This window comes from Pygoscelis adeliae, unplaced genomic scaffold, assembly GCF_000699105.1.
Source record: "Pygoscelis adeliae isolate BGI_AS28 unplaced genomic scaffold, ASM69910v1 Scaffold124, whole genome shotgun sequence".
Taxonomy (NCBI): domain Eukaryota; kingdom Metazoa; phylum Chordata; class Aves; order Sphenisciformes; family Spheniscidae; genus Pygoscelis; species Pygoscelis adeliae.
Genome location: NW_008824791.1, coordinates 5375752 through 5395574, shown reverse-complemented (window position 1 = coordinate 5395574; position 19823 = coordinate 5375752). Strand labels below are relative to the sequence as shown.

The following is a 19823-nucleotide window of genomic DNA, read 5'->3' as shown; positions in this document are numbered from 1 at the left end:
AGCAGGAACTTCTCCACAAAGCTACAGCCACCAGGAGCTGTGGCAGAACAGCCAAACCCCACCCCCAATTTCTCCCATCAACACTCCACTTCTTTTCCCACCTCTTGACCCCACCCTTTCACTTCCATGTCCTCCAAGTGACCAGCCCTCACCCCAACACACAGCGGGCACGGTGCAAACCCAAATACAGCCGGAGGAGGAAAAGCGCTTGCACTCTACTCGTGTAGCCACCAACCAGACCCTTGGGCCAAGCACTGCCTAGCCTTGCGGCACTGCCACCCTGCAAGAAACCTCCTCCCCCTCCCCTTGCTGCACACCTCAGGGTAACCCGACATGAACCGAAGAGCCAAGTCCAGCTAGCAGAGGCAGCACTCACCCGACTCCACGCTCCCCAGCATGGCTGGAGAAGACATGGTGAGAGATGCCTTGTGGTTCGGGGGAATCCCAGGGCTCTGCAGAGGAGGCTTTGGAGACGAAGTCCATCCGGGAGAAGGTGCGGGGAGAGATGGAGACTTGAGGTGGACAGGAGAAGCAGCAGCAGACCCCAAGACAGGGGGGGACTTAATGGAGGCAGCGGCAGCTGCGGCCGGGGGGGCCGCCAGCATTTCTGCCCGCCGGGGGGGGGGCTGGGGGGGCGTGAGGGGCTGAGGGGACTTGAGGTTCCCCGAGGGAGACCCCATCATGGGAGACTGGACCTGGCGCATCGTGGGGGATTTCAGGGGGTTGATTCCTGGCGAATGCACCTGACCGGCTGCAGAGATATCCAAGGGCTTGCGGCCGAGGCTGCGCTGCGCAGGGGGAGCAGTGTTGAGGCTATTAGGGTTACTGGTGGGATTGAGAGGTAGTGGCGGCATGTGGCTGAGCCGGTTGTTAGTCCTTTGGTCAGGCCCGATCTGTTCTCTGAGATTTCGGAGACCGACTCCTGGGCCCTGAGACATGGGAAGGAAAGGCCTGGGACCCATGCCATACTCCTGCTGCGGGTGCTCCCCAAACGGCAGCGGCACCATTTTCTGCTGAGAGGAGAGCATCTCCGAGACGCCGGGGCGCAGTTTCATCATCTCTTCCGGCCCCACTCCTGCCTCCCTCAGCTTCTGAGGGACCAGGGGTGGGTTGGAGCCCATGCTGACATTCATGCCCATGTCCCCCTTCATGCTGCCAGGGCCCATCCCGAACTCCAGCTCCCTGCTAGAGGCCATTTGTGGGGGCATTCCTTTTGGGAAGTCCCCCCTGGAGGGGCTCATCGGCCCTTCCACCGGCATGCGAGGGAAGATGGGGTTGTTCCCAGGCTCCATGTGTCTCTGGGAGGGCATCATTCTGTTTATCTCCATGCCGGGCCTGATGCCTTCCATGTTCAGGCCAGGAGGGAGGCCCATCTGTTTCTCAGCCAGCTGCTGCTGATAGAGCTCTTCGGGCAGGCCCTGCGGATTGGGGAACCGCTCCCCTCGGCCAGGGCCACTGAAGACACCCTGGCCAGGAGGGAAGTTTCGGCCGTCTGGGATTTTTGGCACGTCATCTGGCCAACTAACTCCCGAAAGCCCAGGCCGGGAGGCAGGGTTCGGGACACTGGGGCCCTCCATGTCAGGGTTCATCATTCCTGCAAAACCAGGCAGGCGCATCTGGCTCCCGGGCATGTTGGGATGAGGGGCCATGCCCCTGGGGGGCAGAGTGTGTGACATGTTCATGCCTTCAGGGAAGGGCTCTGGACCCCCAGGTCCCCAGCCTTCCCCAGGGGTCATCTGGTAGGGAGGGGGAGGGCCTCGGACCACCCCACGAGGCCCGTGCTGATGGACCATCATGTCCTGCAGGGAACACTGCTGCACAACCACCTGCTCTTGCTTTCTTCTCTTCTCCTCGTAAAACTCCTGCTGCAGCTTGAGCCAGGCCACCTGCTCGGGAGTCATATGGTCCAGGTGGTCTGGGCCTATGGGTCCTGACTGGGAGTTCATTGGTGGTGGCCCCATTTCATCTGGGGAAAAGGGCATGTCCCTGTGTCCTTGAGGGCCAAACGGAGCCCCTCCATCTGTCCGAGACCCTGACCCTTTGCCTAAACTTTGGGATTGAGCCATCATGGCCTGTATCGGCCCTTCAGGTTTCTTTTGGGGACCATCCAGCACCCCAGCATTTGGGGGTGGTCCCCCGCTTTGCCCTCCCGCAAACTCCTTCTCATCAGGGAAGAGCATGCGCTGTATGTCTCTCAGGGTCTGCAACGAGCGCTCTCGATGCTCCAGCTGCTCCTGTGACAGTCCATCTGGATTCTCGCCCAAATTGGATGGGTCCCCACCAGACACCTGCTGGGGAGGACCTTTGGGCTCTGCAGCGGAGCTATTGCTACCTTGGGAAACTGGGCTAACTGCTCGATTATTGGGGGTCGAACTCTGCCCAAATCCTTCTGTCTGCAACGGGGTAGAGTTGGCAGGGCTGCCCACAGACATCACTTTGCTTTCCACACTGGGACTGTCCTGATCTATGGGGCACGGGGGGCCAGTGGATTTGGATACTGGCGCTGACACGGGCGGAGTCGGCTGCATTTTGGCGTTCTGGGGAGGGTTCTGGTCCTGGGAGGCAGGGGGCTGCGACTGCGGCAGGGGCTTGGGTTCAGTCCGAAGTGCAGTGATCTGGGGGTTCTGCAAGAGAAAGCCACACGTTGTCACTCATCCATCTTACAGCCGTGTCACATAAGCAGAGGTGCAAACAAAATGTCCTGTCTCAACACCACCAGCCCACAGTTTGCAAGGAAGGGTAGCCTTCATGCAGTGATTACAGAGCAGCATCTTGGCCATGCAGAAACATATTTTGCTCAAGTATTACAGCAGGTACCCCTTGCTTCTGTGCTAGCTCTGCATGAGCAATGGGTTGGAAATATACTACCCAAATATTGCAAGGCTCAAGCTCTTCTTTGGATGATCCAAGACATTTATTTGCAGAAGGCTAGGACAACAACCGTCTCTCTCTTTTCCACTCTAAAACGAATTTCAGTGTGTAAATAATCATCCACCTCTCAATGACACACACAAGCACATTTACCATTTCCCTTCCCACCCACATGCAGGTATTCCCTACCAAGGGTACAGTGTTTCGTTCCGCCTTGCTGTTTGAGATGTTCTGGATATGAAAGGACACGATGGTTTCCACCTGTCCCTTCAGCACAGCTTCTGCAGCCCTGAAAAGACAGACAGATGCACATATCCAGCTGAAGATAAGAATCGATTTTTCTTAACCACCCTCCCTTCTATCCTTCAGCTGGCAGAAGGGAGAGAGACTTATTTCACTCTAGCAAAAGAAGTAGCAAAAGAAAAATGCTTACATCTACAAACTGATCAGCATTCAGGGTTCATGTCTCGGTTTAAGCCATCCTGGCTGCTACTCACCGCATGGATTGCAAAACAGTATCTACCAGCATTTGCCAAAAACCCCACACCTCGGAGGAATAAATAATCACTTCTCAGAGGGCAAGAGATAGCAACGTTCTCCATTCCGGCCCCTTCAGCATCCCCAAAACAAGTAATGACTTTTTGCTACAAGAATGCACTTGAAGGAGAAAGTGCACTTGAGAATCTCTTAAAAAGGGAGCACAAATATAAGCCCCACTCCCTGAAGACATTCAAGCATCTACCTACTTACTTGTTGGCCATCTCAGTAGAAAAAACGTAAACCACTTTGGATGGAGTCTTCTGCCCACTCGCTGGCTCCAAAGCAGCAGTCAGGCCATGGGAAGGCGTGGAAGACCTTGGGGCTGAAGCATTTGAAGGAGTCATGGAGTGTGGTGTGTGCTGAGAATCCTGGGACTTCACATGATCAGCAGAATTGCAGTCTGGAAGGGGAAAAAGAGGAAAAGAGGGGAATCACTACCTTGGGAGCTCATTGGAAACCATTTCTGGAAACTGACCAGAGCTTTTCCTCCTCTGAAGTTTCCCACTTCTCCCTCAGGCACTACTAAAAGCAATTCTTCTATTACACCATGCATCTTCCCTCTAATGCCATGCTGCCCTTCAGGCACCACTGGGAGGAAGCTCATCTTGTCCCTTTCCAAGGCAAGTGGCAGTTCCCAGAGCTGATCCCTTTGAATTCTCTAATGGCCACACAGAACAGCAGGAAAACCACACACTAAAATGAACAAATATAAATAGGTCTGCACCCAAGGACAACACTGTGCAAAACTTTACTTTTCCCCCCCCTTCAGCCACCTTAGCCAGGTGACCTAGAAAATGGACAACATAGGAAAGATGGACAACTGCACATCCAGTCTGGTTTTGCACTGCCTCACAGAGGCAATATTGGAGCCAGGAACAGAACACAGAAATCCCAACTCTCTGGCTTGTGTTACCAGCCAGGGTGCTACAGGTTATGTATCTGTGTTGACAAAACAGGCTTGCATATTGTTCAAAACCCCAGTTACAACAGAACAGTTCCTGAAAGGCCAAAGGCCAGAAGGAAACCAACAGGTTGCATTTGTACTTTCAAATCCTCTGGGGGAGTTTCAGAGTTACAAAGGAACTTTCCCACCAGAGTCAGGTCTGCACTTTAACGGAGCGTGAACAGGACATTTACCGATGCCAGCTATGACAACCTCTCCTCTTCGCCTGCTCTCAAGACCTTTAGACTTCGTTGGCTGGAACTTACAGAACCCCAGACAAATAAATGTTTTGCTAACACTTGCATAGCGATTCTCCATCTCACAGAGGACTCAGACTAATTGTCTGCTCTTGCGCATGAATCCTAGCAAACATACCTTTGATTTCAGGGTCATCATTAGGAGTCCCAGCTTCCCTCTGTTCAAAGGAGTCTGCCGAAATGCTCCTCTCTCTCTTCCCTTTCCCCTTGGCACCATTTCCAGCCCCATTCTTCAGCCCCATGCTCCCACCTGGGCCAGGGAGCACTTTGGGGGGGTGACCTCCACTTTTGGGGTCACAGGGAGAGGGCTGGGATTGGCTGGTGGAGCCCCCTTGTTTACCCTGGTTGGAAAATTTGGAATCCAGCTGGGGGTTGCCAGACGGGGACATCACTGTAGGGGGACGGACCATCACCTCCTGCTTTGATTTGGGGCTACTGGGGACAGAGTAAGAAAAGGAAGAGAAAAAAAAAGTGAAAAATCACACCATGGATTCATTCAACCTGTAGGAACAGATTAGAGAGAAGCAGAAACAACCACTGCCACCTTTGCAAGCTAAGACAATTGCTGACAAATAAAAAATGCCTGCAAGCTGAGAGTCATGCAGGTGCTTTTTTGAACATGCCCTGAAAGAGTTATTATCCAAGATGGGATCTCATTGCTCAAGAAGGCACTAGGGCAGGCTACAGACCTGCCAGATCCCAGGAACTGCTGTCACATGAGGACCTACCTCTGGGGCTTCTGTCAATAAAGACAACGGTTTCTATGTGCACAGAGAAGCGCCTCACACCAAGACCAGCTCAGAGTAAACAAACAAGGCACAATAAAGTTCACCTCACCACTCTCCTGGACCCCAACTATACACTGCAGCTCCGATCAGAGTAGACCCCCCCCGCCCCCTGCCTTTGCACCTCCCTATCCAGTTCTACAGGGAGCACAAGGAAAACCCAGCATTACTGCAGCATTCATCATACATTGGGGCAAGCTGCCAGGAAAACACAAACCTCTGACCATGAAAACAATTAAACCAGCTACAACCTGCCTCTGAATAAGGAAAGAGAAGGATACCATCTCCCTGCACACTCCTGCAAAATGGGGCAGATGAAGCTTCTTTAATTTGCCAAGGGAAATTCAGGGTCTTTCCTTCCCTCTTCCATTCAGCAAATTGCATCCTAAAAATATTTTGTTCCTCTGGGTTTTACACACATATTAGCCACACCTTCCTCCTCACCCTCCAGTTACTCCACTGCTATCGGATCTTCTGCATCGTGTTTTCCTATCACCACTGCCACTTCCAACAGGCAGCGCTTGCTAGCATCCTCACTGTGGGACTCGCACAAGCCGTTTCCTCCTTTGGACAGGCATCTGACCCAGAGGCATTCCCTCTGAATTACTCTTAAGCTCCAGATGACCTCTAGGAGTAAATAATCAAACTCGAGAATGCTGTCAGTCAGACCATTTTAAGTCCCTGAACAGTGCTTTGCTTCCATATTTTTCCCCTTCCAAATTAGCAGAGGAGAGATGCTGACCTGCTGCACTGGCAGGTGAATGATGCAGAGGATCTCAGTGCACAGCTGATCAGTTCTCCAGGCTGTTCAGGCCAATAATACAGAGGAGGCGTTTTGTGTGAAAGTACAGACAGAGAGACCTTCTGCTGCCCAACTGCCCGTTAGGGAAACGGTTAATTAGAAGAGGGGGAAGAGGGAAAAAAAAAGCAAAACAGATAGAAACAGCATGTTTACTCTCCTACAGACTATTCAGACACCTGATGGGAGGGAGGAGGACATGAGGAATGTAGAATCCGCACCTCATAGATTTACAGCTTTCAGCTCATCCTGAGCCTAGCAAACGTGGAGGCTCGTCAGCACTGTGCAGCCAGTGCTCAGGTACTCGGCAGATCCAATGGGAGCACAAAGAAGGACCAGTAAGTCACACGCACCAGTCCTTGGCTAATCCTGCAGCAGAGCTGGGATAGCACCATGCACCAATCCAGAGCAGCTGACTGCAGGGTCTTTTCCTTACCTCTGTGTGTTGCCTGACGGGGAGTTCCTCACTTTGGGGTTACTGGAATGCATTGACAGAAATCCTGAGCTCACAGTCTCACACGCACGCAGATGGGCTCTCGTCAAGTTCCTCTGGGGAGCGTGCCGCCAGAGGCAGCGTCGAAGCACTTTCTGCCACCCGCTTCTCTCAATGCTGGCTGTCCGCTTGCCTTTTTTCTCTTTGCTCCTCTCTGGTTTTGCACTGGGCGCTTCCCTCCTGCAGCTCCAGCATTCTCTAGACGCGTGCCTCCTGCTGCCCAGGGGAAGTCTCGCATCTCCAGGACACACTGTTAAAACCACCCCACAAGAAGAGAACACAAAACCAGTGAGGAACTTTCCAAGCAGATGTGTCTGGTGTGAAGCAGTAAATGGGAACTCTTCCCCCATTACTGAGAAGACACGGGAGGAGAGCTTTCAGATGGCTCAGTACAGCTGTGTAATTCAAACTGGAGGCAGCCCTGGCTGGCCATTCAGTTTACAGGCAGTGAGGCCATCTTCCTTTCATCCAAAGCAAATCACTCTGGAGTCAACAAAACAGGGAAGCGCCTTGTATCTGGACACTTTGATTCCGCATCTGTGCTCAGCTTGAAGACACCTCACAGCAAGTCAGTAGGAAGCCAAAATTACAAATCCCCAACATGACTTCGCTATCCAGAATTCCCCTGTGAATGGCCATAATCTGATATTTCTTAAGAACATAAACTCTGCTCAAATCTTTTCTGTCTCCTTGGTCCAATATAACTAGACATATGTTCAATGATGTGTGCTAAGGGTTGCACAAAGGGAGGAAAATAAAATATAATGTCTTCCTGACCACCTATGGTAAGCAACCAGCTATGCTGTGATTACTCTGAAAATACCAGAGGTTAGTCACTCATACCTATTAGAAAGGCCAAGAGATCACTAGAGAACTACCCCTCTAAATTTGCTTGGCAACACTATACAGACTATTTAGACTTAAAAAAAAAAAAAAATAAAAAACACAAAAATAAGCACTTTTTCAGCTTCCTTCTAAGAAACAATATGCATGACGCAGGCAATAAGGCACATAAAACTGTTTCTGGAGGAGGAAATTATTGAACATTACTGTTTACGTCCTTTGGGCTAAATTATTTTGGAACAAATTTCTGTCTTGTTTATGTTTCAACAAAATCTCTCCTGTTCATCTCACCTACTCAGATGCAAATCCACTTAATTTAGAATCTAACCAAGATTTATTGTTAATGTATTAAGCATTGCTAGTTAAATATTATTCAAATGTAAATATTCCCAGTATTCCTTCTCAGCACTGAAGAAGCAGTTTATTCCTGCGTATACCAAATGAAACAAAATAAATCTCACCAGTCTGGGAGTATCTTGAATTTTATGAAGAAACTACTGTTCAAATTGCATTTAGAAAACAAAAATTGGTTTGCTTACGTGCTGACACCAGAGGATTAAGAAACACAGGCACTATATGACCACCTCTGGCCAAGGAGAGTTATCAGTAACTTGTAGTATCGAGCACCATGGTTTTCCAGTTCCCCAAATTTATCGTGTTATGAGGTTGTGTCATTACACTTTTTAGTGACTTTGCACTGCTGTAGTTTAACATGATAGTGGCTCCACACTTCAGGTGTTCCGTGAAGCTCTGCATCACCTCCAACGGTTCTCCTCTCTACCACATGCCTCCTTCATGACCCAGAGAAATCATCCTGCTCCCTATTCTCACCTTCACTGTCCTGCACAAACCCATTAATGTGGGGGAATGTTTCTGCAATAAAGATCTCATTTTTAATGCCTCCTATTAGGCACTATCAGATGAACTCCAGTCTGAGCCACAGACTCTACAGGATCCACATGCCTCTCTGGGGCTATCACCTGGTTATCCCACTGCTTTTGAGAACAATGTTGGAGTTAATCTATTACTATTCTTACTACTATCATGCTGTAATTGGGAGCTGGTGCTATACAGATACATTAAAGACAAGAGAGAACATCTTCACAAGTATCTAAATTGTACCATCTTTGCATGCAAATTTGGCTCCTATGTCTGTTTTGACAACAAAACCGTAACATTATCAATAGCACCCAACTCCACTTTTGAAAAGAGATTTATGCATCTGTAAAAGTCAGTGGAAATCACTGACACTTCGGGGTCCCCACTTAAGGTGAAGGTGTGACTGAAAACACGGTGAATTTCAGGTAAAAAAGAAAAAAGAAATTATAGCATTAAAGTGAGCAGAGCTCAATGCTAAAAGCAGGATGCGGTTGCCTGTGTGATGAGCTTAAGTATTCTAGTTGTTTCATCCTCTGCTTTTCCACTTTTGATATTTATGCATTGTCATGTTACCTTTTATTGTAAGATGAGAATTTTCTCAGACTCCCAGTCTGCACAGTGCAATGAGAAAACATGAAAAACAGAATCAGGATCACACTGGCTGCACAATATTTCTGACATCACCAAACTTTCAAATACTTCCCGGGGGGGGGGGGGACACACGGACACACGTCTCCAATTTTTTAACCCTACTTTTTTATTATCCTATATACATGTATCTTCCATCTATTAGAATTGATACACTCTGCAAGGGAACTGTATTTTCCAATCTCGGTTTAAATTTCTTCTTACCAGAGAGAGCTATAAAGGATACATCAATATATTCATTGGTGGAACAACGGCAACTCAACTTCCTCCGCTTCTCATTTCTGCACACTGGGAACGTACCATCTTTTATAATGTGAAATGGAATGCCTCATGATTTTTCTGAATGCACTTCTAACATACGTATGTCTGGGAATCTAGGGTCCAATAATGGAAAAGGTCTAGAGAAATGTATTTTTGCAACTGGAGTCTGCCTGCCACAGCAAAGACTTTATCACTGCTCTGAAATTAGAGGTAGGGTCATGACAGTGAATGGTCAAGCCACTTTTTAAGACATTTTGGCAAGCTATATGGAAGGCTGTATTTTCAGGATTGCTTTAAGGTATACCAGGCAATGGCTGCAGGGAAAAGGGATGGTTCAACTGTCTGCTCATTCTCACCACCTCTCTTCCTGACCAGATCGGGGAAAGATCTGACTGGGAACTAACCCAAGGGAAACAGCAGAAATATCTATTCAGCTGGATCAGTCCCCTGATCTGGTTGATCATGTAACCACATCAGTGCCACTGTGAGCTCAAAGGAAGAGGTGAGAACAGGTGAAAAGTAGCTTCACCCCACTTGGCTGCAGCTTACAGTTTGGATGGCTTAAAATGACTTAAAACCTCAACCGCAGAGACAAAAGAGATGGATCCACATTTGCGGAGATACGGTCCTCGCCTTTCCAATGAGTAGCTTACCAAGACCCCTGGTGTCACGACACGGCAGTACTCATTGTGGAGGCCATGAGTTGCAAACCACTTGTCTCACAAGAAAAGATCACCTGGAAAAAGGAGAGAGAGGAAGAGTTTCACCAGCAAGAATGCACAGCCAAGCTGTGCGTCCCTCCCATACATCCAGCCACAGAAGCAGAGGAATCAAAACTTGCTCTGAACCACTGACAAGGGGAAGCCTCTGCTCAGACTGGCAAGATTTGTCAGCGCCAAAAAAGGCACCACCAGACTGGAAGAGTCTGAAGATGGAGTGCTGCACATGGAGGGGAAATAGGTCAGACCTGCTTTAGCACTCCCACATTTGAGCTAGCTGGATTCCCGTGAGCCCACCTGTGCTTAGAGAAGCTGGCACAAAGCTCGGACACGTAACCTCCCCTTCTCTGCACCCATCTCTCTTCAAAAGCTCACCTTCCCCTCATTACGAGCCCAGCAACTTCTGCCAAGTTGTGCTTCGTATATACAACCTCCTCCACAGCCAGACAACATATAAATAAAAACATCAAGCATCAGGTAAAGCCAGGCAATCGCTCAGCCATATCTAGGGGAAAACCAGGCAGGTTTTAGAGGGAAGAAGCACTATATACTGTTCTGGCACCTCCAACTTCACATCATTGTGCTACACTACAGGGAGAAGGGAATACAACTGCAAACCTTCCCAAGTAAGGCATACTGCAAGTTTGCTCAGGATAGAGGGGTTAGCCCCACCTTGCACTACGGTTATATCCTATAAGGCCAAAAGAGTTCATGGCCCAAAAACCCATCAGCCCCACTTTCAGTAATGGAGACAACCCTGAATCAGTTAATGTTCACTCACACGTTAAAGCAAGTTTAACTGCCTGAAAGTTCTGTAATACAAGGAAACGTGGACTCTGAGGCACAGCTCAATAGTAAATTTGAGGTCAGTAGAGAAAGACAGAGCAGCTACCTGCCATCTTCTCCCTCACCCACTGTGAAAACTGGAGAGGCTGCAAGAACAGTATGAATCCAGACAACACTCACACTGTCGGGGCCAGCGTGGTCTCTCAGAACACTCTCAGCTATTTACACAGCATGGACAGCCTTGCAGTTAAAGTACGACTGCAAACTGAAATCACTACCAGAGGTTTTCTGTGTAATCCCAATGCATTCTGCTGACCAGATCTCCCAACAGGAACACAGGAGCTGTTACGAGGCTCAATTAGTTACGCATTGTGAAACCCTGTGCATATTCTCTTCCCTCCAACATTCTCCAACTATTATCTACTGCAGCTTCACCTTAATAATGTAGCAATGTGCTGCCATGTAATCCACTTCAACAAAACCAAACTACAAAGCTAGTCCCAAACAATGCAGCTACATTCTCCACCCAGTCCAGCCAAATCAAACAATGAAATCATCAACATGATAGACCATCCTTATCTAGCCAAGTCACACCTGCAGACAGAAGCTGAAACAAACACCTATCGCAACAAGCTGCTTCATCCAGTAAAACCTACCACAGCAGCACAATCATCCCTGAATCCAATTACCCAGTTGTATCTCCTCTCCCCTTTCCCCCACCCCACCCAACGAAACAATACAGACTAAGCCATGCCAGTGCCAATACTGACACACCTCTATCAAAGCAGCAACAAAAATCACCTTTTCCCTTGAAAGGGAAAACATGTGAACACCAGCACGCATCAGGATGCAGAGAATCTATCACAGCAAATGACTGGGGCTCTATTGCTTGAAACATTCAAGTTCAACTTGGCAAAGCACTGGAGCAAGGGCAGCCTTACAGACCATAGCTCAGGACTGCAAGAGGGACACAAATGATCAGACACGATCCATCTTTAAGGCTACCCAGCGAAGTTATTGCAATGTAATTCCATCCCCTAGTTTACCATCTCTGCTGCTCACCTGCACGGTCCTAGCCCACAGTCGGCGCAAGACAGCTTGCTTCACGGTGAATTTAAGAGCAAAAGGGTGAGAGCACATACACAAGCAGCTACCACAGAATAATTAACAAGACACAAATGCACACCTTAGCTTACTTTTTGGCAACTTATTCATGAACCATCCCTGCACTTCTATGAAGTAGCCACCATATTATTGTACCGCAAACAGAAGGGAAAAAAGGTCCAAACTAGCTTATTCCTCCTTTATGCCCTTAAACCACAGAAGCTTGATAGTGACAAGTGGTCAGATACTAGAAGGTGTACAGCATTATGGCTGCTTCCGCAGGAACAGCCGCAGTTATCACTGATTCACTTCAGTCTTCTCTCCCTCTTTGAGAAGAAGAATGTGGAGAGATGAAATAAAGGCATACCAAGTAGATAAAAGTATCAAACTTGTGCCCTTACTGTGACACGGAGCATTAAAGGCAAGAAATCTCTTTCTCTGTGTACAAGAAAGAGCACACTTCTTTTTTCCCTGCGGCCTTTCTGAGACTGTCAGTCTGTTCTGGACTGAGGGTGGCGAGAGCCCAAAGTCAGCATGGAAAAAGAAAAAAGGCTAGGGACCTGCTGCTACAGAAAACAAATGATGACTTTGAACGCAAGCTGAGCCAGCACCCTGAATTGTAGCTGTGGTAGTGGAGCGGGAGAGAAAGAAGAAAGAGAGCGGAGTAAGAGACTGCTCCGGGAAGAGCAGCAGCTTCAGGAGGGACCAAGAACAGCAGCAGCAGGAGTTGCTGTTTGAGCAACTGCTCATCCTGACAGCCACCAGGAAGCAAACCTCCGCATGTGCATCCACCGGTGGATTCCCTGTGCGACTGGAGAGATGGGGTAAGGCAATGAATCAACCGACGCGCTCCTTCAGCACAATTTTACTGGGAAGGGCACATCCTATTTCTCCGACCCTCATTCAACCACATAAGAGGGAGAACAGCTACACTGGCAAAAGGTGACTCCACGACACCCAAGACATCCCCAAGAGCTGCCACTGGTTTTCACCGTGTGCTGCACTTACCAGTTTTGTTAAGCACTTGCTTATTTCGGACACTTGCAGCTGAACTGCACGTTACTTTTTAATAAGCTACTGTTTAATAAAATACTTGATTACACACGTCATTGATAAAGAGTGCAACTGGGAAACAAGGACGACACAGGAAGTGTTATTCAATGCTTTTATTGAACCGTCAGAATCCCTTAAGATCATATAAAAGTAAAAGCAAATAGATAAACTGGCATGAGTATTCTACACCCCACACATCTCCCCGTGGCACTTGAGGATACGGGGACACTGGACACTCTTCAATCCCTTGACTGACTCCAGATTTCTAGATATGGCCCCTACTAAGGGCTTTTAACAACACCTTTAAATCTGCCCCTACCTCTTAGCAAAAGCTGTCCTCCTCATCCTTTCCCATGAAAGCATGAAGCATGTGCTTGTCATACAACTAGCATTGGACCCACCAGCATTCAAATAGGTTTGTCAAAAACATTGCCGTACCTTCTGCACACCAAGTGTGTGCTGGACCCAGGAGAGCAGCTTCAACCAGCCCAAGTCTATCCAATTCCATCCCTTCCAGCCATCACTAGCACTTGTGACCCAGCTGAAAACTAACTCTAGATAAGATATGATTAATTTTCAGGAGACAAGCTTCCTGTTTCAGCCAACCAGGTAGCCACATGCTCACTGGCGCTGGCACAAAGGAGGCAGCAGTGACTGATGGCACAGGCATGGATAGGCTTAAGCTGGTTCTTCAAACACACTTGCATCCTTCTCCTACCAGGTCCCTCCACTCTTTTTCTTAAACAAGGGCAGAAAACACATCGGGTACCTAAAGAACTGCTGGGGCTAAAGACACAGTATCAATACGCATGTCATCTGGACACAATACAACTCTGCTTGTCCAAGCAAGTCATCAGTAGATGGCCTGACTACCTACTGTCCCAGCTCTTTCCATTGCAGGCTTTGCAGACCTCATCCTTGAATCAAACTACACAGTTATCACACAGTAGACTTTCAGCTGATTTGCTCATGTGCTCCATCTGCCAGAAAGGCAGTGGCCCCTTGCACCAGGGGCACCTCATATGGTACATGGACCATACTCTCCCCAAATCAGCAGCTGTTTTGGGTAAAATACCATGTTCTGTCATTCCATAGTAAGCCACAAATCCCATTTACTTATAAATCATTTTCTCAACATGAAAAGCTAACTTGTTAATATTAAGCTGATTAGATAGCAACTCGCAGCCAGTCACCAATTTCTAGATGGTCCTAACTTACCCTGAAACAGCACGGACTTTTCTACATTTATGTCTTGGCAGTAAAAAACAATGGCATACGCAAAGTCCTCAGTTTCCCAAAGCCAAGAATTCCTCCTTATGCATGTCAGAGAAACCACTGCTAATCCCAAGTCTGTACAGCATTACCTCTTCGCTCATGGTCTTGTAGCAGAAGTGACTCTCAGTCAAAAGAAGAATCGAGAACTTGTCGCCTAAACTCATTTTGATACATGAATGTGGGGACTACACAATCTTCACCAGGCTCATTACAACCTCCACAGAGAAAATAATTCCTCTTGTATACATGGTGTGTACGCACCTCTCCATCAACCGCTAAAACACGGGCAGGTTATTGCCCACAACTAACTCCATGCCTTGAAGCACAGAGAAAGGGGCTGAGCAAAGATAGGCTCAATTAAAATTAACACCTTGATGACCTACAAGCACATTGACAGGGAAAGTGCGGGCAAGACTCTATGCCATTACAAGGAAGAGAAGTTCCTTCGAATAGGTCAGATTAATTTAAGAATTTAGGACCACAGGATAAACATCCCAGAAACTCTAAGAATATACTTAATCACCCCTGTGCAAATTCGGTATGTGTGGTCATATAAATGTAGCTCCGCTGAGCCTACCTGTGCCTGCCCATCTACATATCTTGATTAAGACAGTGCAGATACTCTTTCTCCCACGCTTTTCCCCCCCAGCTCCTACCACCACACACGGACATTTCTCAAAGAACCAGGCTCTCCTGAAGTCCATTCAAAACAGGGACAGCCGCAGAAAGTCCAACCTTTTGCTCTCCATCCTTAAAAAGTGTAGTCAAGACAATCACTGACAAAGCACAATACAAACCCAAAGGCTCACAGAATAAAGTGTTTTATGACATTTCTCACGTAACCATCCCCTGCTCTCAGACAATGGTATCTCCACCGACTATTCTCTTCCTTCCTCCTTCTGACAAGCAAATGGATAACCAACAGTAGCCACGATGTAAAGGCTGTTTAAGTAATTATTCTTTTTAGGTATTTACAGAAATCATTCTAAAATAATCTTTTGCAACAGGTACGTTGTTCACTACACTCAAAACCATCACTTTTAAGAGCTGTGAGTAACACTAACACTTTTTGTCAAAAAGACAACTACGTGTCTGTTGAACTTTATTTTTAGTGCATCTAACAACACTTCAGTGTGTTTTTAATACAACGTGGATGAATGGCTGTCCTAGACAGTTTCTGATTTTGTACAACTCTTTCCACAACTCCTTCCCCAAAGTAATGGAGGAGACGGATACTGGTGAGCAGATTCAAGGTGTAAACAGCCAGACACTTGAAGTCCCTTTCAATTTCCCAGCTGCTATTATGTAAAAAACAAACAAAAAACAAAAAACAAAACTTGAACTACTTGGTCCACCTGGGACTAGAACAACCTCTTGGCAAATTCTGACACCGTTCCAGAAATCAGTTTGGGCAAAAAAGCCAAAAGAAAAACCCTAAAAAACCCCAAAGCCTAAGCTACAACTATCCGCTTCTGTACATGAATGCTATGAACGCTTCCCCTTGCTGCTCACACCATTTCAGCTTCGCCAGCGTTAGTGGAATTTGCAGGTGCAGGTCGGCCAGACTGCTGCCAGGGCGTTAGGCACACTGTGGCGTAACCTGTAGTGCACCATGACGTCACGCTGACCTCAGCTCAGCCTCGGCGTACTCCAGCACAGCTGCCAACTTTGGTTCAGCTCCACCTATGTTAGCAATGCTGGGAGCAGTCTATGTACATTACGACTGGAGTTTTAAGCACTTTATGTGGAGCATCACTTACCTTAGCAGCAGCCTGTCTGCTCTAGAGTTCCTACTATTGTTAACACTGATAAAGATCAAAAGCTCTAGCAATAAGGGATTTTTCAAGAAATGTTTTAACAGTATTTCCCTAATATATGACAGGCTTCTGCAGCTTACTACATCATGCTAGCAGTTAACAGCCCCAGCATCAGTCAGCATTACATGCAGGAGTCTGGTGGATAACGCTAGAGCTTTCCACGGGCTGCTTTCATAGCTTTGCCTTCTGTCAGAATTTCATCTACTTTTCAGGAAGTAGGTAATGTGTTCGGAGCCAGAGGCGATCTCTTTTCCCTTACTTCTCTGGGTTTATTTTTTCTAAAATTTAAATACGGACATCAGCATGAACAACCATAGGTAAAAGTCACCTGTCTCAAGCTTGCCAGCAGCCCATTCTTCAGAAACTGATCTGTGGAGAGGGGGAAGACAAAAAAAAAAAATAAAAAAATCAGAAATCATGGATGGGAAGACAGGACCAAGGAGACACCAGTTTGTTCTTCAACATGTAGTAACACCACACTGTTTAAGCAGAAGGCTTGCGAGAAATAAGCCACCTATCAGTTCAGCACAGAAAAAAACAAGCGCTTTTTCTTTTCATTTCAGCATCTCTTCACTAGGCTTCCAGAATGAAAGATAAGAAACAGTCCTGAGGCGTAACTCCTCAGGCTGCATTCTTGTCAGTTTTTATAAGCTAAGTGGGGCTGGGCTGGGTCCATACAGGACAGACCTCCTCCGAGGAAAACCCAGTGTTACAGCAAGCAGTAATTCCCCAGTATGCTGCGCAAGGGGACGTCACACACGACACCTGTCATAATTGCTGGGGCCGACCCACACACCTTCCTTCACGTTAACCTTCACCTTAACAGGCGTCTGGTCTCTCTCTCTCATCCCACATGAGCAGTTTTTCACGGCTCCCCTAAGCATTGCTACCTTCCAGCACTGCCTGTGAGACCAGTTTTCGTTCAGGACTGTCACCACCAGCTATCCCTCTGCTCTTCTCCCTTACACGAGCCCTCCTGCTGTTTCATAGCACCAAGCGCTCACACCTGGGGAGCTCAGCACTGCAAAGCAGGCATTCCCACGGGGGCAGAGCTGAAGAATTACTATATCCCATGCAGCTTACTGCTGGGTAAGATGTGTGTCAGGGGGTATGCGTTCCTGGTGCACTGAACCTCTCATTTCTTTGCTTTTAGAACCACATTAGGCACGTTAGATGTAGCACGACCTTTAGCAACACAGTGTAGTGCTTCCGTATACTGGTTTCCTAGTCATTAAATGTAGGATCTTCAACAGAGCAATGACTCTTCTAAGGAGTAAGGCACTTCAAAGAACTCCAGCAAGCAAAGACTGCATGTACACAGTACTCCACGATGCTACATGATTATATCAAAGCTGCTGGGATGAAAAACTGACATTTGATAAGTAACATGAGGTCACCTAAAAGAGCTCAAAACACTGCATGTGAAAATGTTATTTTGACAAGAAATTAAGCAATTGTATAATCAGGTCTATTATCAGATCTACTGCTTTGACATGATCTTATAAAAGTATGAAGAGCATGCAATTCCAATTGCTGCGGAATCCTCCCTCACTCAACACAAGATGTACGCGCTTAATATTCTTCTAGTTCGTGTTTAATATTCTTCTAGTTAGCCACGCATGTACAGCAAAGCCTAACGTACTTCAAAGTATTTACTGCACTGTATAAACAGAGCGCTATTTTCAGAGACTCATAACTGTCAAATCAAAGCTAGCTTTCACAAGAACATTCAGAAGCATTTCTGCTGGATGGTGGCTATTTGCCTGACAGTTTCAACTTTCTATCCCCAACCACAAGACGGTTAAATTTTTTTTTATATATATATTTATTTTTTTTTAAGAGACAGAAGAAAGTATTTTCTTGCTAACAAGCTGTCAAGCCATTTTGGCCTGAAGTTCTTTACTCCCTTCTCATACATATATATAAAATGAGGTGGAAAAGTTCAATTCCGCTACCAAAAGTTCCGAGAAGAGTTTCTCCATACATGAAGACTGCCTAAACTCTCCATCGTAACAGCTCTCACTGTAGAAACTGCAGCTGCTCACCTCGACAGGCTACAGCTTTGTTTTATATTACACTGCAAATACATTTCTAATCAATCCTCAAACAAAACCAGATTGGTACGCAGATAAATACTGCCATTTCACAGGCAGTGGAACAGCGATATCAAGACACCTGAAGAAGTCAGTTTAGCAAAATGCAGAGAGCATAGCTCTGAGCAACCTGAAAAAGGGTCTACTGCTAGATCGTACCTGGTGTTTTTATCAGTGAACCACAAAACCAGAATTTTCCTTCAAGTTTTGCATAATTCTATACACACCGCAAAGGTGGCAAAGATGGCTTCATGCAACATACACGAGCAGACTTACAGATTTAAAGCAATTTGTAGAGCATAAGTAACGTGGTCGAGTAGATAAGCCACAGGCACGGTAAGAGCCAGGTTCTGTTCTCAAGTTCGTCACCAAATCCAACCTAACCTGTGTTTAAAAAAGCCCATGGGCCCCAGTTGCCCTACCCTAAGGTAAAACAGATATCTGCACCCTTTGTTCAGAAGGCATAGAGGACAACAACAGGCACACGGAGACCATCCAGTGACAAGATGGGTCAGCGATTTAAAGCTCCCTTGCTCTGCTACTATGCAGACAGCCCCACCAGAAAGCTAAGTAGCAAGAATACAGTGGCACTGCTTTCTTAAGAGGCCAAACAGCCATGAAAACAGGACAACCAGCTCAGAGTAATTGCAAACGCTAGGAGTTGAGCAGGCAGCTGTATGGCTATCCGTGCCTGAGTCACAACTGCTCTGAACTCAATACAGAAAGCAGCAAGTTCTCCCTCCATTCTATATGCAGTTAAATTATTGCGTGTATCGTACACTCTTTTTCCCATAGAATGTACCACTAAGGAGCACTTAAAATCAGCATCGTTTTCAAGACTACAGCACCCAATTTTCGGTGAACTCTCAGAGGACATTGCTCTACCACCTCTCAGCCCTGCTTTGTTGAAAGAAATTATGTCACTGGTAAAGCATACTTTCCATTTTCCTTCCTTCAAAAGGATTTCACTGATTCTGCCTAGGCTTTAAAAACAAACAAGCCAACCACCTTACAGTTCCACTTTTCATCTCTCTTCCCTATTCCACAAGCTCCTTCTCAGAGGCCAAACAAGGAAAAGCTCACCCCTGCTTTTAAGTCTGCCTGAAAAAAAGGGATCTTGGAGTATGTCTATCTACTCTAAAAAGATAACATTCATTCTTCAGATATAGTAAACTGCAATTTCATAACAGTCTTTAAAATAAATTCAATGAGTGTTGTCAAAGTAGATCAAAAACAGAGCGCTGAGATCCGACTCTGCTGAAGAGCAGGTAAGAACAACCCACAGAAGTAGGAGTAAAAAGTCAGGTAGCAGCAGTTCACTTTTCACAATAGCCACAGTTTGGTAGCTCAGACCAGATTCCAGGATGGGTCACCAGGATCCAACCAGAAGCCTATGCAGTTTAATGGCACATCTCACACACTGATCTCATTCAAGTTTCCAGAGAAGTGTGCGAGAACCCCCCAGCAAACCCAGGCACAACAAGTTATTCCCTCCCTCTCTTTCCCAATATAGAAGCACATCTGTTAGAGCAGAATAAAAATCAAGGTTTAGACCACAGGCTTAATACCTCTTCCAAAATTTCTACTGTCACTGATTACGATAATTGAATATTCTTCATATTCCTACAGACATCTGATCCTTTTTAACTCCTGTTGA

General features: G+C 46.8%; 1 protein-coding gene across 1 annotated transcript in view; it reads right to left on the bottom strand.

The window, feature by feature from the left end:
• BCL9 (B-cell CLL/lymphoma 9) overlaps positions 1 to 10044 on the bottom strand; it is a 16000-nt gene extending 5956 nt beyond the window's left edge. Inside the window, exons 1-6 of the mRNA XM_009323911.1 lie at positions 9973 to 10044; positions 6632 to 6938; positions 4730 to 5046; positions 3622 to 3811; positions 3061 to 3160; positions 377 to 2624 (exon numbers count right to left, since the gene is read on the bottom strand). Of these exons, the coding sequence (XP_009322186.1) occupies positions 377 to 2624; positions 3061 to 3160; positions 3622 to 3811; positions 4730 to 5046; positions 6632 to 6684 (2908 nt within the window). The 5' untranslated portion in view covers positions 6685 to 6938; positions 9973 to 10044. The remainder of the gene's footprint in view (positions 1 to 376; positions 2625 to 3060; positions 3161 to 3621; positions 3812 to 4729; positions 5047 to 6631; positions 6939 to 9972) is intronic.
• Between the last annotated feature and the right edge of the window lie 9779 nt (positions 10045 to 19823).